This window comes from Gossypium hirsutum, chromosome A05 (genome assembly GCF_007990345.1).
Source record: "Gossypium hirsutum isolate 1008001.06 chromosome A05, Gossypium_hirsutum_v2.1, whole genome shotgun sequence".
NCBI classification, from domain to species: domain Eukaryota; kingdom Viridiplantae; phylum Streptophyta; class Magnoliopsida; order Malvales; family Malvaceae; genus Gossypium; species Gossypium hirsutum.
The window spans coordinates 109674288-109701893 of NC_053428.1; the positions used below are offsets into that span (position 1 = coordinate 109674288).

A 27606-nucleotide genomic window follows, 5' to 3' on the forward strand; every position below is an offset into this window, starting at 1 on the left:
CCAAAAATATTTGGCCTTCCCTGTTCTGATTCTTCTTTTAAGTTAACAATATCTTTTTTTTTTGTCCTAAACATTCAGCCATTCTTAAAACTGTATAAGCACAATATTTTTCACATTTAATCATGCACAACCACAAAAATTATATTTAATCATGCACAACCACAAAAATTATTGTACTTACTGATTAGGGGGCTTGACAACCGTTTCAGTGTTTTCCCCAATACTTTGAACAAAAATCACAATTGAAGCTTTTAGGGTTTAAATCCAACTTTTTTTGTATTATTCAACTGCAATAGAGAGAGAATGGTTTTTCTTTCAGTTGAAGCGTCATTGAAAAATCCCTTGCTTGTAGATGGAACCGTTTGAACAGTTATCTACAAAATCCTACGTGGCATTATCAATAGTCTATGTATGTTTCCTTTTCTTCCTTTTAATTTCAACCATTGATTTAAAAGATCCCACAAGATCCTACCAAAAGGTGTCTTTAAATAGATGCCATCATTGATCATGCCGCATAAAATTTGTATTGAGAAATGTGAGTTTACATTTTACCCAATTCAACCGGTTTCAACGCAAAGGAAAAAAACTAATTTCTAAAGGAAAACAATGTATGCGACAACCAATTCAACAAATTCCAAGTCACAAGCACAATTTCTTAATTTTTGACATGACATGATCAAACGACTATAATATTCTCATTTCTGTCTTTTAACCACTACTATTGATTTAAAAAGATCCTACTAAAATAAGATCTCACCTTAAGTGTTACTGCTAAAAAAGTTGAACTTTAAAAAAAAAAGGTATCCAAACATATTATGACCAAATAGAATAAGGTGTATCCTTGTATCCTTACGTGAGACTGTTTGGCTAGAGGACTCACAGTCAAATGCTCAAGGTCATCACTAATAATTTGCACACACAAATATTGAAGAGCAAATCCACAAATTTATTAACCAAAAAGAAGATAATGTTCCAATTTCATTATCCCATATCCATAACTAAACACACCAACTCAAGACTTAATCCAAGTCCCAACCAAAATGCATGAAAGTATAGTAGCACCAAAATGGGGGCTTCCCAATAGTTTCAATACCTATGTTCCAGCTTCTCCTTTTCTTTGAAATTTTGGACATACCTGCACCCAGTTAAATAGACAAAACACATGTTAAGCATTAAGTCAATGTGCTTAACAAATTGTGGATTCTGTGCATGTATACTTTTGAGTTTCCATGAGCAGTCTCAAGTGGAGCTCAATATTCATCACAAAAGTATCCGTGTTGGTTGGACTCAAGGGTACATGTGGGATTTGGATGTGCACCGTTTTTTCTTTTTCTAAATTTTATACTATCGATATCATATCCATGATGTTGAATATTGGCAATATCCCATATTAGGAAAAGATAGAAATGGAGGGGGTTTGGTTTGTTATATATAGAACCCCTCCCCCTTTGGTTGTATTATCCCAAAATCTTCTCCTTTGTAATATTTCTAGAGGAAATATTAATTTGGTAGTGTCCGAGGACGTAAGCTAAATTGGCCGAACCTCGTTAAAACTCTGGTATTTTATTTCTTATTTGTTTGCTTTTATTTAATAGCTTTATGTTGGTTATATTTATTTAGTTATTATTGCTATAAATATCTAAGTGAGTTCTGTCTAGTTGTTGGGTTTTAAGCGGGACCATTGTGACCCCTCCAATTTAACTGGGAATTTTCTTAGTATAATTGTTGGCATAATAATTATCTAAATATTTCTGATAATATTGTTATTAATATTATCGTCGCTTCCGCAACAATTGGTATCCGAGCCAAGATTTTGTAGTATGCTCTGTGTTTGCAGCTTAGTCTGATCTTACACATTAGAAACATTTCCGAAAGCTTGTGGGTATTCTGCATTTGGTGGCTATTAAGTAGAAGCTATGGCAAAAATGACAGAAGAAAAACCATCCATATCAACAACTTCCACTTCGTACATTTTGCCGAGGATTGGAACTGCAAATACGAGATTTGTAGTGGAAATTTTTGATGGAACAGGTCATTTCGGCATGTGGCAAAGTGAGCTTCTAGATGCCCTCTTTCAACAGGGTCTAGATATTGCCATTGAGGAAGAAAAACCAGAAGGGGTTGATGATAAAGAATGGAAGACCATCAACCGATTGGCATGTGGTACAATTCGATCATGTCTTTCCAGAGAGCAGAAGTATACATTCAGTAAAGAGACTTCTGCAAGTAAATTGTGGAAAGCATTGGAGGAGAAATTCTTGAAGAAGAACAGTCAAAATAAGTTGCATATGAAGAAAAGACTGTTTCGTTTCAATTATGTTCCTGGTACCACGATGAACGAGCACATTACCAATTTTAATCAGCTGGTGGCTGATTTGTTGAATTTGGATGTGACTTTTGAAGACGAAGACTTGGCGTTAATGTTGTTGGGATCGCTTCCTGAGGAGTTTGAGTACCTTGAAACTACTCTACTTCATGGAAAATCGGAAGTAACTTTCAATGAAGTAACTGCTGCATTGTATAGCTATGAACTACGCCGAAAGGATAAGTTGAAAGGTTCAGGTGAAGCAGCAGTGGAAGCATTGGTAACAAGAGGTCGTCAGCAAAGTCAGTCTAAGGGGAAGAGAAGAAAGTCCAAAGGTCGAGTTGTTGCCAAAGATGAATGTTCCTTTCGCAAAGAAAAAGGACATTGGAAGAAAGATTGTCCAAAATTGAAGAAAAAAGGGAAGACTCCGCAAGATGCAAATGTTGCAGAATGCAATAGTGAAGCAGAGTCAGACTTTTCTCTTAGTATGACATCTTCAACATTACATGCAGATGAGTGGATCATGGATTCTGGTTGTTCCTATCATATGTGTCCCATTCGGGAATGGTTCTTTGAATTTCAAAAACTAGATGAAGGGGTTGTTTACATGGGTAATGATAACACATGTAAAATAGCCGGGATAGGTTCAATTAAACTGAGGAGTCATGATGGATCTACTAGAATTTTGCGGGATGTACGATATGTCCCAAAGTTGAAGAAGAATCTCATCTCTTTGGGGTCGTTAGAATCTAAAGGCCTAGTTGTGACAATACGAGATGGAGTTCTTAAAGCAACTTCAGGAGCATTGGTGATGTTGAAAGGCATAAGAAAGAACAATCTGTATTACTACCAAGGTAGTACAGTGGTCGGGACAACAGCAGCAGCAATTACGAGTACCAAGAAGGACGCTGAGGCAACACAGCTGTGGCATATGCGTTTGGGCCATGCTGGTGAAAAATCCTTGCAAACTCTAGCCAAGCAAGGATTATTGAAAGGTACAAAGACTTGCAAACTTGAATTTTGCGAGCATTGTGTTCTGGGAAAACAACGAAGGGTGAAATTTGGCACTGGGATTCACAATACTAAAGGTATTCTGGATTATGTGCATTCTGATGTATGGGGACCGTCCAAGACTCCATCACTTGGAGGAAGACGTTATTTTGTCACCTTTATTGATGATTTTTCCAGACGAGTTTGGGTGTTTCCTATGAAGAACAAAGATGAGGTGCTTGAAGTTTTCCTTAAGTGGAAAACTAAAGTTGAAAATCAGACAGGAAGGAAGATTAAGGTTCTCCGATCAGACAACGGTGGAGAATATAAAAGCGATCCTTTCCTGAAGATATGCCAAGATTGTGGCATAGTAAGGCACTTCACCGTAGGTGGAACACCGCAACAGAATGGGGTGGCAGAGCGTATGAATCGAACGCTTGTGGAGAAAGTTCAATGTATGTTATCTAATGCTGGATTAGATAGAAAGTTTTGGACTGAGGCTGTGACGTACGCTCAACATCTCATCAATCATTTGCCATCATCTGCTATAAATGGCAAGACTCCTTTGGAGAAATGGTATGGAAAACCTGCTACTGATTATGACACCTTGCGCATTTTTGGTTCTATTGCATATTATCATGTGAAAGAATCAAAGTTAGATCCAAGAGCAAAGAAGGCTCTATTCATGGGCTTCAATGCTGGTGTTAAGGGATATCGTTTGTGGTGTCTAGAGGCAAAGAAGACGATAATCAGTAGGGATGTTACCTTTCATGAATCTGCCATGTTGAATAAGGTAAATCCAGAAGGAGTGAGTAGTACTTCGCAGCAGGTGGAGTGTACTCCGCAGCAGGTGGAGTTTGAGCAGAGTGTGGTAATTCCAGCAAAGGTACCACTAGTGATTCTTCATTGGCAGATGCAGAGTCAGATGAGGAAGAGGTTTCTACCCAAGAACCTCAACAGCAATCAGAGCCAATTGCAGTCAGAAGGCAGAGACGAGAAATTCAGAAACCTGCTCGTTTCACTGACATGGTAGCTTATGCACTTCCAGTTGTTGATAATATTCCATCCACTTACACCGAAGCCATTCAGAGTTTAGAGAATTATAGATGGTTAGGTGCAATGGAAGAGGAAATGCAATCTCTAGAGAAAAACAAGATGTGGAAGCTGGCACAACTACCAAAAGGGAAGAAGGCGATTGGTTGCAAAATTGAAGACACTATTGAAGTTTGTGTTATGAGAAGATGTTCGAAGATGTGGAATATCGCCAAGGTGGAGATTTGTTGAATATTGGCAATATCCCATATTAGGAAAAGATAGAAATGGAGGGGGTTTGGTTTGTTATATATAGAACCCCTCCCCCTTTGGTTGTATTATCCCAAAATCTTCTCCTTTGTAATATTTCTAGAGGAAATATTAATTTGGTAGTGTCCGAGGACGTAAGCTAAATTGGCCGAACCTCGTTAAAACTCTGGTATTTTATTTCTTATTTGTTTGCTTTTATTTAATAGCTTTATGTTGGTTATATTTATTTAGTTATTATTGCTATAAATATCTAAGTGAGTTCTGTCTAGTTGTTGGGTTTTAAGCGGGACCATTGTGACCCCTCCAATTTAACTGGGAATTTTCTTAGTATAATTGTTGGCATAATAATTATCTAAATATTTCTGATAATATTGTTATTAATATTATCGTCGCTTCCGCAACACATGATACTCTACGAAAAACAAGGATTCAGGTAACATAGCAAAACACTTCCAAGCCATGCATATAACACTAATCAAATCACATTGAAACTGTTGCCATACATGAGCAAGAGCAATCTATTCCGCTCCACTTAATCAGGCATGAGAAGGGGAGGGTGAGGTCCCATTCCAAGAACAAAAATATTCATAACGAGTCAAGAAAAAATGATAAATTATAACAAGTAAAACATACTGTCCATGGTTATACCGTACACATGTATTGCTCTTTCTTGTTTTCCACTTGTTCCTCCCAGAAGAAGTGCGACAGCTAAGGAATGTAGGGTATAAGTTGGCTAAGTTGTACAGAAAAGGCATGTTCCTAATTCTAGAAAGCTCATCCTAGAACTACTCGAGTTAAATTGCACTTGTAACTTCTCCATCAGCTCTAACTAACATTACTCGATTACACAAATTATAATTTCCACAAAACAGTACCCAGTCTTATAAAGTATGATAACTCTCATAAAAATTATTACAAGTGTTGTAATGTTTCGGGTAAAACGAATCTTTTGTAATGTGTAGTGTAATATTGGAGCTGATAAAATGCTTATATGAAGGAGCTCTTTCTAGAATTTTCTATTTTCGATTTAATATGCTATTATGATAAAACATAGAATCAAAAGTATTTGCCCAGATTGCCGATTCAGTCTTAGTTCAATTGACATAGGCATTGTTGTCAATGCAGAGTTATTTATGAATTGAGAGGGATTATGTGTAGTTCTAAGCATAGTGTAAAAAAAAAAAGCATATATGATAAAACCTGTTAAAAAAAAAGTAACTGCCCAGATTTTTTTAGCTTTCTTTATTTGAGTTTGAGATTGAACTGATATATTAGAGCTAATGTAGAGCTTATACATATAAACATATGGTTGAAGGAGATGAACTAGTTCGATAGCAACATTTTATATAAATGGTTAAGTTACTAGAAAATTTTAGGATTGGAAAATAAAAGAAAGAATGAAACTTAAATCATAGATAGATCAAAGATACGGTGAGAAATCGAAGAAAAAAAGGAGGGGGATGGGAGGAAACCCTAAATTGGAAGGGAAATAAATTACGTGTAGGTGCCGACGAGAGGGGTGAGAAGAAGAGTAGCGCTGATCCAATTCTCAGAGACCTTGTGGGTAATCTTGGCAGGCAGATCCTTCCATAGCCCACTCATTATCTTCTGCTGGAACGGTGATAAAGCATACACCACTGCCCTCATCTTCACCGGCTGCTTCCCCATTTCTTCTTTTTTTTTTCTTCGGTTGTCTGACGGCCGCTATCAAATGTCAAGTGTGACTATGAGTGAACCAAACAAAATCCCTCCGAGTTGGGCCAACGGTTCGGCCCAACTATCTGTCTTTGCTGAGTGTTGTTGTGCAATCTAGCCTTGACCATGGATAGACATTTGGTTCGGTGTGAAGAATCGCTCGAAAAGTTAAAAGATTTAAGTATAAATATAAATTTAAAAAACAAATCTAGATAAAAAAGGCTTGTTTTTCATCCGAACCAAGCTTCGAGTAGATTTTTTTTTTGGTAAAAATTAAGTTTAAAAAGAAATTTAAAAATATTTTTTAAATTAAACTGAACCCAATAATCAAATCTGATCCGATCCAAATTCGACCCGACACATTACACAACAACTGTAGTCCAAACAAATAAGAAAATCATCTGCTAGAAAATACCAGAAATAAATAGATAAACAAATAAAAGGAATCAATTTTCTATCTGGTGCGAATTTATCTACTTTCTTTTTCTTCTGATCCGGAATTTTCCTTACTTTCAACTTCAAAGGAAAATATGAAAATCTTTGAGGTTCCATGCTTAGAAGATAACTACTCGTATCTGTGAGTTTTTTTATTTAATTCTCTTTTTTTGTTCTTGTTTGTTGATTGACGAATTGTTGAATTCGTTTTTTTAATTAATAAAAAAGGGTGATAGATGAAAGCACAAAAGAGGCGGCAGTGGTGGATCCTGTGGAGGCGGAGAAAGTTTTTGATGTAGCAAATCAGCATGGAGTTGTCCTCAAGTTTGTTCTTACCACTCATCACCACTGGTAATCACTATGCTTTCCATTTAAGATTGACTGTTAATAGAAGAATTCGGAGTGGAATATGTTTGTTTGCTTTGCAATTCAATCTGCAGGGATCACGCTGGTGGGAATGATAAGATAAAGCAGTTGGTGCCAGGGATCAAGGTATATGGTGGTTCCCTTGATAATGTTAGGGGCTGCACTCATCAGCTCCAAAACGGCGATACCTTATCCCTTGGCTCTCATCTCAACATTTTGGCTCTTCATACCCCTTGGTATTATTTACTCTTCTCTTCTATTACAAACCTTCTATGTTTGTTATTATTTCCCTGCGTTTGCTTGTTTCTCTTTCTTTCTATATCTCAGTTTTTACTTTTATAGAATCCCTCTTTGCCCTGACCCTCTCATCCTTTCATCAGCCATACCAAGGGTCACATTAGTTACTACATCACAGGCAAAGACGGGGAGGACCCTGCTGTTTTTACTGGAGATACCCTCGTAAGTTTGAACCTCTTATCTTTCTTTTTCCTTTATATGCATGCATTCATTCTTACATACATATAATATATATATATGTATATATATACATATCTGCTGTTACTTGTTACTTTCTCCTTTATCTGATTGAAGCTCATTCAAGTCCAAAACGAATTCTATCTCCTTAGTTACTGGCTTAAGCTTTTAAGATACAGAGTTCTTCAATATATGATACTAATTCCATTTTTCCCTTGGCTACTATTTTGGCAAGTTGTTCTTGGTTGTTGTGTAAGTTTTACTTGCATGGAGCATTTGAGTTTCTTCCCAATTGTTGGGATCTTGCCTTGTTAACTTTAAGTTTTAGGCACACAACTTTAGCCCTTACCAAAAGGCTTTTTGATGGTTAGGAGGTAGATCTTTATCTTTATATTGTTTACTTCTGTCGTTTTGATTGGTCTGGAAATAATTTTTCATTTCTCATTGTATAGTTCATTGCTGGTTGCGGGAAGTTTTTTGAAGGCACAGCCGAACAGATTATCAATCACTCTGTGTAACACTGGGTTCACTGCCAAAGCCAACTCGTGTCTACTGTGGCCATGAGGTACAGAGATTTACCGTTCCCCATTTATTATCTGTCTCTGTAGTCTATGCTGAATTGTTTGAGATATTCACCATGTATGCTTGTCAGCATCCAGTGTCCACAAAGGTCCTAGCTAAGGAAAATTTTTGGGTATAATACTTAGGCATACAATGTTTTATTATCCATTTCATATGGTCAAATGCCTAGTCATTTCTTGAAAGAATAAACTTGGAAAAACTAGTTTGACAGTACACGTCACATATATGATTGGCAGTCATATTGATGTTGTAACAGGAGGTACATGGTTTATGTTGTCTGACCAACTAGATAGCTTATTGATGCTGTACTGCATGTTCTACTTTGTTTTGGGTGTCTTCTTATGGTTATTTTTGTTTTACTTCTATAGATATTTTCATCAGATAAGAGGGCCATATTTCCTGTTTGACATAAGAATGGCAAACTAGCATATATTATTGACAATGTCTGTAGCAGTTTAGTTAAGCTAGCATACAAGGTACATGAATCTTAAACTAGAAAATCAGCAATGATTGTGTAAGTGAAAGGTGAAGATATATTTGCAGTCCGTGGAGTGTCTGTTAAAGGCTGGATTAATCTGCTGTGCTGAATAATTCATGGAAACTTTGAAATGAGAGGAATACTCCCATTTCTTTCAAAGTTTGTTACATAAAGAAGAAACTCTGCATTTGCAAATGAGTTTGTTTTTGCTGCATTTCTTCTCATTTCAGAAACTATATAAAAATGTTTGGTCCTATATTTATCTGGTACACAGGTGAAGAACTTGTTACACCTCAAAAGAAGAAACTTTTGGTTGCAATTATTTTGTTTTTGCTGCATGTCTACTCATTTCTGAAGATTAATGAAAATTTTTGGACCTATGTTTCTGTAGTACACAGTGAAGAACCTGCAATTTGCATCGACAGTTGAGCCGAAAAATGCAAGGATACAGCAGAAGTTAGCTTGGGCTAATGGTCAGCGCAAAGCTGGTCTACCCACCATTCCCTCAACCATTGAGGAAGAAATGGAGACAAATCCATTTATGCGAGTTGACCTACCTGAACTTCAGGTTTACTCCTTACCATAAAATACACCTTTAAAGTGACAAATCTACATATGTTTCAATGTCATGTTATACTGTTGCAGATTATGGCTCAAGCTTTTGTACTAGTCTCAAGATGTTCTTATGCTTACTCTTCTTCATTTGCTTGTTTTTGGACCATTTTGCACTGATTTGTGACGTGGTCATAGCAGTATACATATTTTCTTATGTGGAAATTTATCGGATTTGCAGGGGAGTATTGGTTGCCAGTCTCCTGTTGAAGCACTCCGGGAGATAAGGCAGATGAAGGACAATTGGCGAGGCTGATCATGGAGTTGCCTAACTACAAACGAAGGAAAGAAAATGAAAAGGACTAGCCATATTTCTTTTTTCTCTTTGTTGTTAAGAATAGAAAAAAGAATGTTGGTATGCTGCTGAAAGATGGCTTGGGAGTTGTAATCAGTTAAATTCGAATGAAAATTTGATAATGGATGAGTTTGGAACCAACTTTCCACTGTTTCTTGTGGATGAATGCAGGGTAGAGTTTGTATTAATATGGTTTCAAGAGTTAATGTTAATGGTGGTAGTTGAATTCTCATCCCTTTGATGTTTAAACTCTCAGCTAATGGGAGTGGTTTGAAATGTTGGATTCATGCTCTCATGGAATGGACAAACACATTATCCGCAGCGTAGGCTTAAGTTCTTTTCTTGGTGGTGACGTGTAAGAGTTTAGTGAGTCGTCATCAATTATCATTTCCTTTTAAGTTACACATTATTATGATTATAATAATTATAAGCTAAACAATGAAAGTTGAACCCCTTTACGGCTCTAGCTGTGGTCTGGGTATGAGTCATGTTAGTCGTGTTTGTTGTTCGGGTTTTGTCTTGTTCTTGTAATTTACCAATACATATATATATTGAAAGCAAAACGAAATGAATTAAAGGGACGGGACTAGCTATCAGGTCAGGGGTGGCTTACTCTGAAAATGATATATTTTTTCATTGGCTATCTACAAGGAAGGTACTCCATGCCATTGCCAATTTACCTTTGCCTTTGCCTTTGCCTTTGCCTTTGCCATTGCCAGATTCAGTTATATTAGGAAAGGAAAATGATCCCATAGTATGTATGTATATTGCTTCTATCTCTTCCAAATCCAAAAGAATAACAACTATAAACAACCATTTTCATTGTCTCCTCAATTTCCATACTATGCCATCCATGATTGTTAGTGTTCTTTTTGGTATATCCATGATTGATATAGATGATGCCACCGAAAATAAGGTTCTAAATGTAGGAGAATATGCCTCAAGTCCAAGTAAACGAGGACAACCCAACGTTCTAACTTTACAAGACGATCGATTGACACATAGCATGCAAGTAACAAGTCAACGCAAGTAACAAGTCACTACAGTTTGACAATGATACCTGCCATAGGTTACAGGGTAGGATCAACAAAATGCATGGAGATACAATCCTACCAAAATAAGGATATTAGCTCCAATTAGTCACATGAAAAGACCACTATGAGGACACTAAAGGCCCCCTGATATTCATACCTAAGTACATCCATTTTTAGAGGGATGCCTACTATTATTGTTGTCATTACTTTATTAAAATATTTATTCGAGCTTCCATCATTTTCCTTTTCACCAACTTAAGCATAAAAGAGCATCTCAGAGCATAAGTTTTATTGCTCTAATAGTTAGGGCGAATCTAGAAAATTGATGAATTAGACTTGAAATTAATAAGAATTAAGCTTAGATTATGATAAGACTAAATTAAATTGTAAAGCTATAAGCTTGATAGTTAGCTTTGTAACATTAGAGACCAAATTGAATAAATTTAAAACCTGTTATGAAATTATTCTGAGAATAGAAAATATAGGGTCCCTAATGAAAGAATGTGAAATCGAATTTTGATCTGATGCTAAATATCGAAAAACATGCTTACACCGAGTATAGGGATTAAATTGAATAAAATACAAAATATATTTGGCTTTGTATTTGACTTTGAATTGGATGAATTTTGATATTGTGTATTTTTTTGAATTATCATATGTAGCTAAAGATGACACTGGGCCATCGAGAGAAAAAGGAAAAGCAAGAGTTGTCGACAAGTGACGCGAGGATTCAGTTTGTACTTTTATGATTCGAGATCAATTTAATTGTTTGCATATTCATGTTAATTGCATGATTGAATATCGAGGTGATTATATAATGGTCGTATGAATTGATTCATTGTGATTGATATTTAATATCGAGATAGTGGATTGAATTGAATAAAATAGAAAGTAATATAATTCAATTGATACATGATTTATGATATGAAAATAGTTTGAACTATGCTATGTGGTATTGGTTTTATATATATATATGAATCGATAATGATGATATGAAAATTGGTTATATAATATAATTGAAACATTGATCAGATATAGTTGGCATGCCATAAGATTAGATAATGTACGGGTTTATGCACTTTGTGTGCTAGGATGCGTTCGTGCGCCAAGATGCACTTTGTGTACCAGTATGCACTATGTGTGCCAACTTCCCTTACTTTAGTTTATCCGAAGATGCACTTCGATGCCAGATTGGTGTATTAGTTAGACGGTCTGCTATCCGTCTGAGTTCAACTCAGGTTAATAGGGATTATAAAACGTAAGCTTGATAAATGATATCTAATTGAAAATGATGATATAAATTAGTGTTATTTGTGTATATATGCAAATTGAGAATAAAATTCTTCCATTTTACAATCCTTTTTGGCTCTACCACATATTTTTTCAAAAGAATAAGCGATTTCGTTAAAGTCCTCCATAACAATCCATGCACCAACATTTTTATTCCTAAGTTTTCTTAGTAAATTCCAGGACTCTCTCCTAAACCTTTCATCTGGAGCTCCATAAAACCTAGTAAGCCTCTATTTTTTACCATTGGCATCATTAGTAATGTCCACGTCGATAAAATGATATATAAAACATATTTACATATATAATTAGCATATATATATGTTGGATTTAAATAACTCGCGCGGTTGAGGCTATTGATTCGAGTTAGGTCCTTCTAATTCGCAAGGTTATCGAGGAGCTAAATCATGCATGTTTCAGTGTTATTTGTTCGATAAAGGTTAGCTACTGGGCGTTCCTTTAGCTAATTTACACACGGAAGGGCTAGTGGTCCAATGCGTCCTTGATTATAGGTTGGAGGAGAAATTTATTGTTCGGGATCATTTCAAAATTGAAGCCTAAATCGTGCCTGAAGCTAGAGTGTCATCACACCAGTTTATTTAATCTTATGCAATTCCGACTTTTATTTATTTTTATATTTAGCCAGTTTAAAACTCTTTTTTATTTTCGTACAGATCAACATACATGGGCACGGTAGTTCCCTACTCCCCACATTCAAACTTATATACTATTTTGATGGATTCAAAACCCGTCAGAATTTTTATCTGAAAAATAATATCATGTTGGTTTGTTTTTCATAGTTTATTTTAATTATATATTTTTTTCATAACTACACTTGGCAAATAAGATTTAAGACAATCATCTCACATTGAGAATATAATAATATAATGGGCTCAAAAACATGGGTAAATATCATCATTAAATTCCATTTTTCTTGTATTGTTCATTAAAATATTCTTTCGAGTTTTCATCATATTCTCTTTCGTTAATTTAAGCATTGAAGAACATCTTTAAATATAAAATTTAGCGCCTCTTAGTTCACCTGAAATCTTTACAACCCCATCCTTCTCACAAAAGATAAACACCCTTCATTCTCTAAGATGCAAATTTGCCATCCATCTATAAACTTATTCCTGTCTCTTTTATCCCTCCTTCGTTAGTTTGTTTAATGCTTCAATACTAGTGGCTATGCAAGCATGATCAAATATCCATTAGTGAATGTACCATACGGGTGGGTGACTTGTAGATAGTGTTATGATCAACAACTTTTTCCATAGTGATGCATCAATGGTTCGTGGTCCCATAAAATTCCAAATGTTCCCCCTAGTGGAACAGTACCAGTTGTTGGAATAAATTGCAGAGATAGTGGTATTTCATTTGACAAACATATAAAGATTTATATGATGTCCAGTCCTGTCAAGTAATAAAATTAAGGTCATAGTCTTGCAGGTTGCACATCCTAAATGCTGGTATTAAACCGGACATATATGATGTCTTCATACCCCGATTGGTTGTTGCTCAACTCTCAAGATTTGTAGGTTCGCACAACCATTTACCAATCATGTTTTGGATTGTTCTTTGCTAGCTGGGTTAGCTATAATCATTTCGCTAAACTACATAATTAGTCACTAAATTATGGATAAATTTTTATTTTGATTATCAAATTATTTAAAAATTTTCATTTAAGTCGTTAGGCTGTTAAAATCAATGCTATATGTCTTTCTCTATTCGCACTGCATGCACCAATCGAAATTTTTCTTTCTTCTCTTTTATAGTTCAATTTTTTTTCATGAAATAACTTTGAACATCACGAATCTGAGAATTAAAATTCAAACAGTTTTATCTCTAATCTCCAACACTGACCGTCAAGTCAACTTAGATCTAAGATAAGCTCTTCTACTCGTTGATAGGTATTGATCCACCATATTGATTGTCAAATCATTGCTTGGAACTGGTTAACAGAAATTTTACAAAAAAAAACTTAAACAACCTAATGACTTAAATAAAAACTTTTGAATAGTTCAGTGATTTAAATGAAAACTTTCGAATAGTTTAGTGACCAAATTATATTTTTTTAGTTAATTGACCAAAACAAAAACTTACCAATAATTTAGTGACTAATGATTTAATTTACCCTAACTATTTTATCTTGTCCCCTCCCCCTTCCTTTTTCTTTCTTGAAGATGGAGCTTTTCAATGGCAATTATTAATGGTTAAATTACAGTTCGGCTCCCAAAAATGATAAAAAAAATTGGTTTAATTTTTTAAAAATTATAAATATATAAGCTATTAAAATGATAAAATTGAATTTTTACAATCGCAAAAATATATAATGTAATTCTGACCTCTCCAAAAATATTTTCTGACTTCAGCCTTGAAACTTTTGTCTAAAAGCATTTAATTTGTTCTATTCAACCAACATTAATTCCTGCACAAACACAACACTATCACTATTACTAGGTAACTAAAAATGAACTATTATATGTTTATGTGTCTTTCTTATTCCTTAATGCTCTCCATTAATCAAAACCTATGTAGCTACTAATATATTCAAATTTTAAGGTAGAAAACACAATGAATATCTTGAACCAAAAAGAAAGAAAGAAAGAAAATGAATTTCCCATGTTAACTGATGGAAAGCATTATTATATCCTACATGTATGTATATGCAAGTGTTTTATTCATGATAGTAATGTTTTATAATTTAGTCCATATCTATTTTAAACCTGATTTGGTTGTTTCCTTTCACACCTTTAGTTATAAAGGTAGAGTTAGGAAATTGTTTTGGGATCAAAATGTAATTTTATCATTATATTAATTTGTGATTTTTGAAAACTAAAGGAACTATATGAACAATTTTTCATTTTAGGGGGGCTTGCCCCTCTCTACCCTTGCTTAGCCATATCTCCTACCATTCGACACTAAGCATTGGCAAGTTCATTAATGGATGGCAATGAAATTAAAATTAATGGTAGGATATATAACGCCTAAAATTAAGCTTAACTCAATCAAGTTAACACTCAATTGATTATTTTATAAATATTTTAAATAATATTTAACATAAAAAATTTGTTAATTTCATATTTTTGTATAAATACTTTAATTAATTAATGTTTGTATAAATTTTAATAGGATAAAAAAGAGAAATTGATAAGCCATAAAAGTAACATATTTTAATCCCATTCTTGATGTGTTTTTGGATGATTTATTATTTAATTTAGTGAATTTGATGCTCCTACTCCTTTAATTTCATGTTTCTATACTTAGGAGAGCATAGAGGATCAAAATGAGCAGAAAATGGGCCAAAATCGGACAAAACAAGCTACTTTCAGGATCCACACGGCCTGGCCATTCCCACACGGGCTAAGCACATGACCGTGTGAGTCACACAGGATGGTTACACGCCCATGTGTTAGCCCGTGTCGACATTGCTCCCTGTTTCCCAAACACGCTAAAAAAGCCAATTTTTAGGGTTTCTGAGCATTCTAAAGTCTATAAATACACACTAAAAGAGGACCTAAGAGAACACGTAGAGAAGAACGAAGAAATTACTTGAAGAACGCTATCGGAATCAACTTAGATGTAGGATCTCCTTCAAGATAGAAGATCTCCAGTCAACTTTAAGTTTTTGGGTTTCTTTATGTTTTGTTGTTTTCCTAATTTTGAGATGTTTTCCTTCCAAATTATGAACTAAATTCCCTAGATACCTAAGGAAGATGAAACCTATGACGGATCTTATTATTTAATTTTCTAAATTACATGATAAATACTTGATTTCTTGATCTCAATTATGTGTACTTATTCCATGTTTTAATGTTTTCAGGATATTAATTGATGATTGATATGCTTAATTCATTGGAGCAAAAGTCCCTGTTTAAGAGTAAATCTAACATAATTGAGTGGAGTCAAATCTAATAGGGGAGTCAATAGATCGAGTTAATGCGACAATAGGAGTTTTAATTAGAAAGAAGTTTCAATTAATCAACCAAGAGTCAATTATTTTTACTCTCGAAAGAAATATTAATATAATTTATGGATTTCTACAGATCAAGATAAGTGAATAAATTGTTTAATTCAGATTCAGAATAATAAGTGAAGTCTAGGTAGATTCTTTCCTGGGTATTGTCTATCATATTGATTTATTCGATTGAGTTCTTAATAATTAGTTTAGATAATTTTAGATTAAAACAAACTTTTTTAATTTACCGGCTAGATAATAGAAAGATAGTAAGTACTAGTACTTTTAGTCCACGTGGATACGATATTCCCGACTCACCAGCTATACTATTATTCAATAGGTGCGCTTACCTTTGTCGTGATTTTAGTTAATTAAGTGAATCATCATTAGAAATCATATTATTTGTTAGATAAAACCAATTGATTCACTGTAGCTTCCAGTGGTGCCTTTGGCTCCACTTTGAAATTACAATAAAAGGATTACTGTAATGAGATTGCCTAAAAAGGGTCCATTGGCCTTAAAGTGCATCCAAAGGCACTCAATTGAGAAAAGTTCAAAACCAATTTTTAAAATTTAATACTTGAATGATAGGCAAATTGATAAAACCTTTTTGGTCCTCAAACATTACCAAAAAAAAAGTTATTTTAGTTCTTCATTTAACTTTTTTTTCTTTTTTAGCCGTTAAACTTGCATTATTTATCAAATCACCCCAAAATAGATGGAAAAATTAACATTCGTTAACTTTGCTAATGTGGCATACATGTGGATTGCTTCGTGTATATCATATTAGCAATTAATTAATTTTTAAAATAATTTTTTGGTTTTTTTAAATTTTAAAAAGTAATTGCTGATATGGCATTTACATGGCAATTTGCGTGTATGTCACGTCAACAAAGTTAACAAACGTTAACTTTCTCATCCATTTTAAGTGATTTGACAAATAACACAAGCTTAATAACTAAAAAAATACAAAAAAATAAATATAAAACTAAAATAATTATTTTTTATAAAATTAAAAAGTCAAATAAGCCATTACCTAAAAAAACTCTCTTTTAAGTTGAAGTTCAATTCTTAAAATTTTCATTTTAATGGTTAAACATATTATGTAAGTATAGATAATAATTTTATACTTATATTCTAAAATTTTTATATAATACATATTTTTAATAAAAAATAATTTTATTTAAATAACCACCTCAATAAAAATTACCTTTTGTCTATCATAATAATAATAATAAAATTTATCACTTATCCTATCGTCTCAATAAAAATGGTCAATTATCCAAAAAAAAAAAAGCCTATCACTTTTTAAAAAAATAATTTATTTGTATATAAGTATTGGAGAGATCTCCACTTATACTGGTGAAAATTAAGATAGTTTTACACATGTTTGTATATTTTTATACAATTACTATTTCAAGTTTTTATCGATTCAATCGTTGAATTTATTAATATAATTATACTTGTTATGCATGCAAATTTTTAAATCGATCCGACATTGCTATCCTATCGATTTAAAAAAGTGTATATATGAATAGCTATCAACCAATTGATAGTTTTTTTACATAAAATAAATAGTGATGCGGAAGCTTGGGGTTAAATTTTAAGAGCCTGAACAATCAACTCGAAGTTTATGATTCTTTCTTACAATCTAAGTAACTTCTTGCAAGAGTAGCTTCTAGACCAAAGTTTTTGGGTTCAAATTTAAAAATTTCCAACTAGAATTAGATGATAAGTTAATTTGGAAACAAAGAATTATATAACTAAAGAAAAGAAACAAAAGATAATAGATGGATTAATGAAAAGAAGAAAGAAGATGAATGGTGTTGATGACAAATAGTTGGATAGATAGCTTAGCCTCTTTTGGTGAATTTGCACCAACAAAGAACTAGGTTGACCTTTAATTGACCCTCCCAATTGACTTGAATTAGGCAAACTAAAGTTATGATGAACCTCCTGAACAATTCTTGAAGAATTGACGAAAAGTTCTATCAAGAAAATAACATGAAACTATTCTTGTAAGGAATAACTCCCTTGGAGTATTTTTATTAAGAACAATCAAGAAAAACGCATTATATATGTCTATAGAAAATATAATATCATATATACAGACATAAGCTACTTGGAAAGTAAGGAAACAACCCTTCGTTTGCCTCTAAGCAATTGATTTATTCATAACATTATTCTTTAACTCTAAGCAATTGACTTAGTCATAACATTACTCTTTATGCTAAATTTGTTTAAAATACTTAAAAATTTGTAATAACTAAATCCCTAAAATATAAAACTTTATAAATACGTTATTGAACTTATATATAATCAAAATTAAGCATTGATATTGAACTCAATATGATTTAAACTCGAATTAAAGCCCGAAACTCATAAATCTCGTAATAAACTTGTTCAAAAGTTTTTGTTTGCATAGTCTTCACTGAAACGACCATATCTTGAGCTCTCGAAGTCAACATAAGGTGATTCAAAGTACATTTGGAAGCTAAGAGACAACTCTTTCATTGGTATGGAGACATTTTAACCTAGAAATGTTTGAATACTATCTAAAATTGTGTCGCAAGTCAGCTGATTTTTCAAACTTGAAAATTGACAGTTTTGGTGAAATTAATTTAATATATATTTTCCATATTATTTATATTTTTTCTTTTCACTCATACAATAAATGTGATATGATCTAGTTTGGCATATATAACATTTGTGTATGTATGTATATTTTTAAAAAAATATAGCAAATCGTGGATGAGTAAGTAAAAGGCTAAATTTCCCTCACCCTTAATCATGTGATCAGGATTTCAACCCTTACTCATGCGAATGGAGCACATGTCATAGTCAGTCGTTTATTTCTCTAAAGCACACCCATGATGAAATGATTAGTCACGACTGTTGATAGCACGTTTGAGTCTATGTCCACCTGCTTATTGCAATAGCAATGATGCTCGTTGAATTAAGGCTCAATCAATTAGTTTGTTAAGCATTATTTTTTTCTTGAAAGGGTTAAGTGAGTTAAGCATTATTTTTCTTGAAAAATGTGAATATCTAATTAATAGGCCACAATTTGGGTTCAAATGATTTTTTTTACAAGTAAACAATTACAATAAAAAAGAAGAGAGAAATGATTTACAAACATAAAAATTGTACCCAAAATTTCAAGGTAATCAACTTAAAACCCACAAATATTTATCACTGAAGTAGTGGCATAATCGGCTTGGGTTGAAAGGATTAAGCATTATTAATCTTAAGATTTTTAAGCATAAATATAACATGTTGTCACATTGTTATATGATCATACCGAGAAAGATATCATCATCAATGGATGAATTTGAAATGTTTGATCAATGTTTCACCAATTTAGACTGTTATAATAAATGTCAATAATGATGGTAGAACGATCGTAAAGCAATAAAAAAAGAAAAATAAGAATAGACAGATTTTATGTGGAAATCATTTTGAGGGAAAAACCACGGGTAAAGAAAAGAAATTCACAAATGTTGAAAAACAAATGATATAAGAAGAGTTTCGACCACATCTATATAAGGATTGAAAAATTATATTCTAATTAAAGTCAAATAGTAAAAGTATAATTTCAAACAAACTCAATTTATAAGTATGGTTCGTATCTTGTGGGCGTCGCAACCCTAATCCAACACTATATTTAATGAGAATCTGTAACAGACGAACAAATAACTTAATCTGGGTCACACAATCTCTGACCATTTTAATCATGGTTAAAGAGAAGCAGTTAGTTGAAGTATTAAATGTCTGGTCTGGAATCTCGACCATAACAGTAAAATCGCAAAATGGTCTCCCATGAGCTAGAGTTTTGGTTCCATGCACATTAAATCATGGTAGTTTGAATAGAGGACCCAATTGCAGGGTTTTGTACAGGTTGATGCCTTTGAAAAGTTCCTTTTAGCATCAAAGGGGGTGATGATGCTGATGATGGGAAACAAGACCAGCTTGAGTGGTCTCCACCAAAGCACTATGTATGATGCAGAGCCAGAGGAGGGGATAGGATAGGATAGGATAGGATAGGGGGGTTACAGCTTATTGGAAAAAAAGGACCCCCTTTTTTGCATTTCGATTTCTGTCACATTTTCAGAGCTTTAGGGCAAAATCTTCAATTTTTAGTTTTACGGTCTGAAAGCAAATATGCTATGTGGAATATATTACTGTTGTGCACCAATCAACTCAGTCCCAGTCTCAGTCTCAACCCAGCACCGTCTCAACTCATATCATTTCAAGTAATTAAAGAAACACAGGTGCCCTCAGAACCATTTAGTACCATCAATATCTATAGCTACAGAATTATATTCATTAATTTATCTATATAAAGCTTTACCTCCGCACTACATGACAGTACAGGAGCCAGAAAGGACCCTCAAAGCCCTAAACTTTTTCTTTCTCTATCTCCTTCTTTTAAAGCAAAGAAAGTATTTCATGTATGCATAGTGTTTTGTTCTGAAGGCTCATAATTTTCTGAAACATTCATCTTAATTAACCCTTTGGTATTCTATCAATTTACAATGGCAAAAGATACCTAAAGCATGGCTGGTGCTAGTATGGTAGCTGTTGCAACCTCTGAATTAAAAGGAAAAAACGTCAGGAAGATGAAAATGGAAAGGAGGGTGGATCAGCTTTAATTGGAGGAATTAGAAAAGCATTAACTAAACAAAGTAGAATATGCATGTATTATTCATTCAATCATTGAGTGAGACAGTGAGTGATTGAAAGTGAAAGCGAAAGAGTAAGTAAAATGTATGTATGGATGATGAACAAAGTCTATACTATACTAACAAGTAAAGCGTATACTTGTAATAATACTAAAATTTAACAGAGAAAGGAGAAGAGGTGTACTGATCTACAGCGTTCCTCGTTAGATATGCTAAGATTTAGAGTCCCTTTCCTGTCTCTGATTCTCATGACGATAGTGACCCTTCATTTCCCTTTGCCTGACAAATGTAATCAAATACACTTATTCCTCCATGTTTATGTATATATTTCTTCTTTATTATTACTCGCCTATCATATACCGCTCTCTCTCTCTCTCTCTCTCTCTCTGCATTAATTCTCTCTTTCTCTTACTTTATTTCTTGTTTGGATCCCTGCAGGGTACTCCACTCCACTGACATCCCTTTAATTTTCTTATTATTATTATTATTATTATTACTTTTTCTCAGAATTAGGGTTTTAAGTGGGCAGTACTTGCATCACTTACAAATTTAGGGTTTTAAGCAGTGTTTAGATGATGTTTCACTCTATTAATTTTACTTTTGCTTGGTGTCATTTTCCTGCTTTCTCCATGATTATGATTTATGTTATCCCAAGTGGGAAAATACGGTATTCTATGTATGTGATTGCTGTCTGTCAAAGTTTCCAGGGTTAATTCCTAAGGCCTGTCTATCTGTCAGTTTTCCCCCTCCTCTCCCGAGTACTTCCTTTTATAGCCCATATCTCATCACTCAACATTGCCTTGCCGCTTTGGACGGTAAGTTCTATGATTCTATCTCTTCTCATCTCTTATCTTCTATTGTATGTACCCTTAAGGATGAAGCTCTAATTGACCTAACACACTAGGTGCAGGAAATTTGTTTTTTTTTCTGTTCTTTTTTCCCCTTTTTTAAAACAACTCTTCTCTCACCACCCGCAGTGTTCGGCGTTCTCATGTTGCTAGTCGTTTCGATAATAATGTTTTTTTGAATATGATGATTAAAGGGTAATCAAGGATGGATCTTGTTTATTCAATGAATTCTTTTCATTTCGCCTGTTTAGCTTCGTTAAGCTAAAAAGTTGTCCTTTTTCATTAAGAAACATAGAAATAGATCAAACCCAAATTAACCTATTGCTTATGAACCAGTTCTTGAACTGAAGTTTGGGGTTTAGCGGCTGGTTGAGGAAGAATGAAGTTGAACCATGTTATGTTTTGCATCTTGGGTTGGAATGGAATGTTAAGTTAGAGAAATGGGAAGAGAGAGCTTCCATCAGCCCACTTACGGATAGGAACAAGGGGGTTGGACTAACTGCCGACTCATTCATTCAAGCACTCAGTAGAAAACGGATGTTGGCGATTTTGCTACTGTGATTGTGTGAATGATGCGGGAGATGGTTTGCATCCCCCTTTCTCCGTGCTTGGACTGAAGGGAGCTCCTTCTTTCTCTTCACCTCATTTATTTTATTTATTTCATACGTACTCCCTGTGTTTACCTTCTATTGCGACCATAAATATATAGCAGTCAAGTAGCTACATGTCTCAATCAAATTGCAAAATTCCTTTTCGGAAAGAGACATCCTCCATAGTTATTTCATGCATCAAATACTAGTTAAATTGGTACTTTTTTACATGACAGGAAAGAAAAACCAAGTTTAAGGAGCATTGGCGCAGGCCATCTTACTTATGAAGTGGAAATGGTTAGTTGGGTTAGGGTACTTGGCTTGCAGTTGCATAGGGTCCATTATTTACAGTCTCTCCAGTCCTCAGACGCCCATTTCTTTTCCTTGGCAGACGAATTAAGAAGAGTGTGCCTTGTCATTGCATTGGCCTTGATTCCATTCTCTAATATATAGATATAGCTTTGCTTCCAGGCTCAGGCTCAGGCTCCTGCATTTCTAATGTTAAAATTTTAATTTCTTCAAGTGGAGTCAGCTGTCAGCCCCCATCTGATGAAATGAAACAATTTACGATGCTCTGCAAGACATGGTAAAGGTTAAAGGCTCCATGTCGGTACGATGAGAGCAAGTAGTAAGAGAACAATGAAAGCTAGCAGTGTAAGTAAAATACTAATATTGATGCCTCTTGACTGCTCGGTTCATGAAATTTCCATTTGCAATTTCAGTGAGACAGTGAATGGTTTGGTGCACGTGTTGGCATGTGTATGCTTGGCCGCTGCACACTGCTGGACTGCTCACACCTCGAAATTTGACAATAGCTTGAAGCATGACCATCACTAGCCAATAGCAGAAGCGGTAAAGTAAGTAAAGATGGCCGTAAAAACTCCCTTGATTTCCAAAGTCACACAAATATCCTGCTTTTATGGCTAGTTATGCGTGTTTCAAAAATATATATAAATATGCTTCCAAGCTCTAATATATATATGTTGGTTTTTTGGTTACCGAGAAGGGAAGTACATTTGGAAACCATATTATTTTCTCTTTGTCTACATCTGGCAGTGTGCAGAGAAATAGAAATGGCATTATTTTATGCAGTGAGCACACTCATTTAATTAAATAACTAATTACCAATTGGTTGCTATCTTTGTTGGAACTTCAACTTTGAAGTTGTTGGATTACATGTGTATCGCCATGCATTACTTTACTCTCTGTTTATGATGGTATTTGCTACTTGGAACTTGAAATCTAGTTATTGCATATATTATATTATATTATATTAGATTTGATTTTGAGCTTCATTAGTCTCTCAAATATATATATTTTTTAGTTCAGTCTTTTTTATTTTATTAATAAAAGGTTTGTTTAATGGAAATTAGTCACTTGCCAACCCATGATCAACGACTCCATCCATCCAAATCATTAAGGATTGATCCTTTTGAATTGGAGTAAAAAGGAAACTAATACTTTTGAAAAGTTAAAAAGGAATCTAGCATTTTTATAGGGTTTCATCCTTTATATACATGGAGAGATGATTTTGCATTTTAAATGGTATGAGTTTGATCCCTACAAGGAGGGTATCAATTCTTTTAAAGAGTCTCGGAACGACTGGACCTTGACAAGGATTGGTATATATGTTTTTTTGAGACACAGGGCAATTAGAATTTCTTAGTATTGTCATTCTTTTGTGTATGGGTTTCAACTAAAGGTTTGAATCCTTCTTTGGTGTAGGGCTTATGGAAGAAGATAGTGTAGGTTTCATCAATAGCATCTTTAAGCCATGATTGCCATACGTCTAAAAGGTGGAATCATTTTAATAGAGTCCTTAATTGATCTCGGCAAAAGCATCTATCGATTGCCCACAAGAAGATTTTTATACAATTGAGGTACAATAGAAATGGTGACACCTTTTTAAGAAAGCATGAATAGTAGGGGATTCGAAAAAGGTAGATGAATGGGTGTTCTAGGTTTATACTTAAGAGTTTGATGGCATTGTCACCAAATTACTTGATGATACCAGATTGATAGTAAAGGATCATATGTTTGCATCAACATCTATGGTCTTATGGGCAATTTCAGATTGTGACAAAGGTTGTAAGAAATTTTCATAAATATTTCTAAGTTGGTTTTGATACCAAGACTAGTGGATTGACATTGGATTACAGATAACCTATAATAGAAATTAGTATATAAGAAAGTTGAACTGTAGAAATGCAGCTGTGTGACCTAGACATAGGATCAAGGTATTCTAGTTGACTTTTGATCTTCAAGCACTCTCTTGGTGACATGGTCTAGTCAAAGTCCAACTTTTATGATGCTATGTCATCGTCACACAGTGGAAATTACAACTAATTTGATTATAGTAACTCTTTAGAAATCATTTTGCTATATTGCTATCTATAGTGTTTGTTCTATGGTCTCTAATCAATTTCACGAGTTTTTTAATGTAGAGGATCCATTAGAGTTGCAACTGCAAAGCTTATAACTCATGTCAGACAAGCTTCGTACTAGCCAAGAATTGAGGGAGTTAACAACCAAAGAGAGTGAGTTTAGAAAGATATAGTTTTGTTACACACAAACCTTAGGGAAATTTTATGGAAATTTCATAGTTTGAGTCACACATATGCTACAAGACCAATATGCTTGGGCCTTATAACACACTTAGAACACAATTCATGATGCAACTAACCATCATGTCCCGGTCAATATAATTCCAAATGTACAAATCAAAATACCATTATCTACTTGGTGCAGAAAACAAGATTATTTGATATGAGCACGGATGGGTAAAATTTATTAAATTAAGTTTACCAAATCTGCCAATTTTTAAGTCTAGAAAATTGGTTAATTTGCAATGCATTTTTTGATGGGATTTAGACATTTTTGGGTTGAGATGTTTTCTAATTAATGATAGAGTAATCTCTTAGATTTGAAATGCATTTTGAATCACCTAATTTCAAGTTCAAGAGCTCAAGTTATAATCATTTTAGTGAAAATTTCTAAACCAGATTATTATAGGAAATTATGAATTTCAAGCTCTAATTTGAGTTTAAATCATATTGGATTCGATTTTTAAGCTTAATTTTGAATATATATGAATTCAATATTGTATTTACTAGGTTTTATATTTTATTTATTTATTTATTTCTAATTTTAGGATTTTTTTAGTATTTTCAATTGTTTAGAACTTTTGTGTCTCTTAGTCAACAAGAAAGTTTAATTCCATTAGATCTTACTTCTTGTTTATATCAATTAGAGTTTCATTATTCATAGGAGTTTTATTTTGATGTATTTAGTTTGCCTATGTAAAGATATCTTCATTATTAATTAGGGACATCATTCATTATTAATTAGGGACAAGATATCTTTATTATTTATTTCAAAACTTGTTTTCTTCTTAGGTTTCTTCTTGAAGCTATAAGAAGTTATTCACTCTCCAATTTACTAGGGTTCGATTTTTGGGGTTGATTAGAACCATTTGTGAAGCTTATTGAATATTCTTTTTGAAGGGTTTCATAAGACATCATCTTTTTATCATCTTCCATACAATCTTTTTCCATCTTCAGATATCTTTTCTTTCAATCTTGATTGTGTTCATCATAATCCTTTTTTCTAACACGCCATATTCTTGTTCAATTATAAGTTTCAAGATCTTAGGGTTTCTTTTCAAGAAATGTGCTACAAACTTCAAGAAACCCTTATTTGTTTGAGTTATTTTATTCTTTTCTTCTCTTTTTTGATTTGATTTGATTAGTTCTCATATTTACCTTGCTTGTTGTCTAATTACCTTAAACTCATTTAGGTTTTTCATATGTTTCAGGTTACTTTCTCGCTATGTTAAGGTTCAATCCGCTTCGATTCAATTTTTCCTCGCCCCAAATAACGTGAATTTGATCTTGGTCTGATGTGCCTTTTATCAATATCCATGGTTTTAACATAAACGAAATTCTTATCTTCCATTTCAAGGATCCTTTAATTGGACATTTTCCATGGATATAAATTGTGGTTGTAATGGATGTTTTAAATTTAGGCTTATAGAAACTATAAGTTGATAAGAACATATGTTCCTTTGACAAAACTCTACAATAGTATCTTGAGAGATTCATCTGTTACTCCTCTTGGACAAAATAGTGGAAAATATCATTACTTGGAGAAATACACACATCTTTTATGAGAAAAGCCTATTGAGGACACACCTTTGGATATTCCAAAATCTCCACAACCTTTACCAAAATGAAGAAAATTAAGATTACTCTATGTTATGAATTGGCAGATAACATATGATATACCGATTGAAAGATTAATATGTTGTCTATCAAGTCCAATTTGGGAGATACTTTGTCTTGGGCATCGGAGCAGATGACTCCTAAAAGATAGAGACATAGATGTAATTGACTGAATTGACAGTACATTGAACTGAACTTAAGAAGAATAAACCTTGAATCCGTTTATGGATTTATTCACATGTGACATTTGTAGTGTGACATATCTAAATCCTAAGTGGATGACAGACTGTGGATGACAGACTATGTATGCATGACTCGTACACTTTGATGTAAGTAAAAGTTTGATTTCAAATAGATAAGGAACTGAAAGCTAGTGTGTTGGGTGTATGACTTTTGCAGTATGTAGCATCATTTACAACAGTGGAATTCATAGCTCAGGACATGGGTAAATGATATCTTCTCATTGGCATTACATGATTGATGAAAAGTAAATGTGGCCACAGATCGTTCGTCTGGATGACTTGATTATTATTTGATAGTGATTGATTTTTCATAAATGAAGATGTAATGGTTACCATGAGATAAAATAGGATCATATTTGAAAACGGATATTATCCCAAAAAGATTAAGGATACCTTATGAGGGTGACACACTTTTGATAATGTCATTAGACAAGCACTGATCGAGTTGTTTTCATAAGGTAATGCTGTTGAGAAAAACTCAGTCACAATACTATAATGGAATGACTTCGTGACTAAATGAGTTTATAATTCATAGGTGAAAATCTATAACTTAATTATAAATCATTTGAGCCTCAATTGCATACGTCCAATTGGTCCCTCCGTTAGTTTGTTGAAACTAGAAATGAACTGCATGATGAATCAAATGAATAGAAATGGTGAAAATGGAGAAATGAGAAATCATTTGGAAATGATTATGATTTTCTCCAAAATGAAAATGACTTGAAAAATGAATTTATGTTTTTCGAATTAAATAAAGTTAAAAAATGGAAATAAATGATTTGGTCATAGTGAACCGTTAAATACAGAAAAATTAAATATATTTTCTCATAAATTCTTTTACGGAAAAGTCGTCATGATTTTAACGAAATTAGAATTTGGTTGAGAAAATTATTTAATTGGAAATATATTGAAGTTTATTTTGGGAAATAGAAAATCAAATATTAGGTTGGATCAAATTATAAAGTATTGGATTGAAAGCTCAAGAAGTACTTGCAATTGAACCAAATATGAAAAACAAAAGCCCCTTATGTAAAAGGGTGGGACAACAAACCCTAGTATTATTAACTAGGGTTGTCGTGCCCATTATACTAGGGGTTCATTTTTTTAGTTGAAATAAATTTCTACAATTTAACAAGAGTTCTACATTCTCTCTCAATAAATAGATGGTACTAGTAGGACTATTAACACAACTTTCAGACATCATTATTCTG

General features: G+C 33.5%; 1 protein-coding gene, 1 long non-coding RNA gene and 1 pseudogene across 3 annotated transcripts; 2 read left to right on the plus strand and 1 right to left on the minus strand.

Moving 5' to 3' along the window:
• Positions 1–925: 925 nt before the first annotated feature.
• LOC107962206 (cytochrome b-c1 complex subunit 8) lies at positions 926–6472 on the minus strand. The gene is made up of 2 exons (XM_016898510.2): positions 6096–6472; positions 926–1135 (listed from the first exon to the last, which is right to left on the minus strand). The coding sequence occupies exons 1-2, from the start codon at positions 6263–6265 to the stop codon at positions 1087–1089; spliced, it is 219 nt and encodes a 72-aa protein (XP_016753999.1). The 5' UTR covers positions 6266–6472; the 3' UTR covers positions 926–1086.
• A 239-nt stretch (positions 6473–6711) lies between these two features.
• On the plus strand, positions 6712–9855 carry LOC107962205 (hydroxyacylglutathione hydrolase cytoplasmic-like; annotated as a pseudogene).
• Positions 9856–19533: 9678 nt separating this feature from the next.
• Positions 19534–26396, plus strand: LOC107962204 (uncharacterized). Of its 2 annotated transcripts, XR_001701538.2 has the most exons (4): positions 20497–21310; positions 22170–22587; positions 22656–22790; positions 25748–26396. It is a non-coding gene; the product is annotated as an uncharacterized lncRNA (long non-coding RNA). The 2 variants fall into 2 exon arrangements; XR_001701537.2 differs by having other exon boundaries at positions 19534–21310; positions 22170–22790; positions 25748–26395.
• Positions 26397–27606: the final 1210 nt, after the last annotated feature.

What these genes read in the sequence shown, in the direction of transcription:
- LOC107962206 (XM_016898510.2), bottom strand. Translation starts at nt 6,265, where the DNA reads ATGGGGAAGCAGCCGGTGAAGATGAGGGCAGTGGTGTATGCTTTATCA. An exon ending in CCTCTCGTCGGCACCTACAC is followed by an intron (nt 1,136 to 6,095) that starts GTAATTTATTTC and finishes AACTGGGTGCAG; the next exon opens with GTATGTCCAAAATTTCAAAG.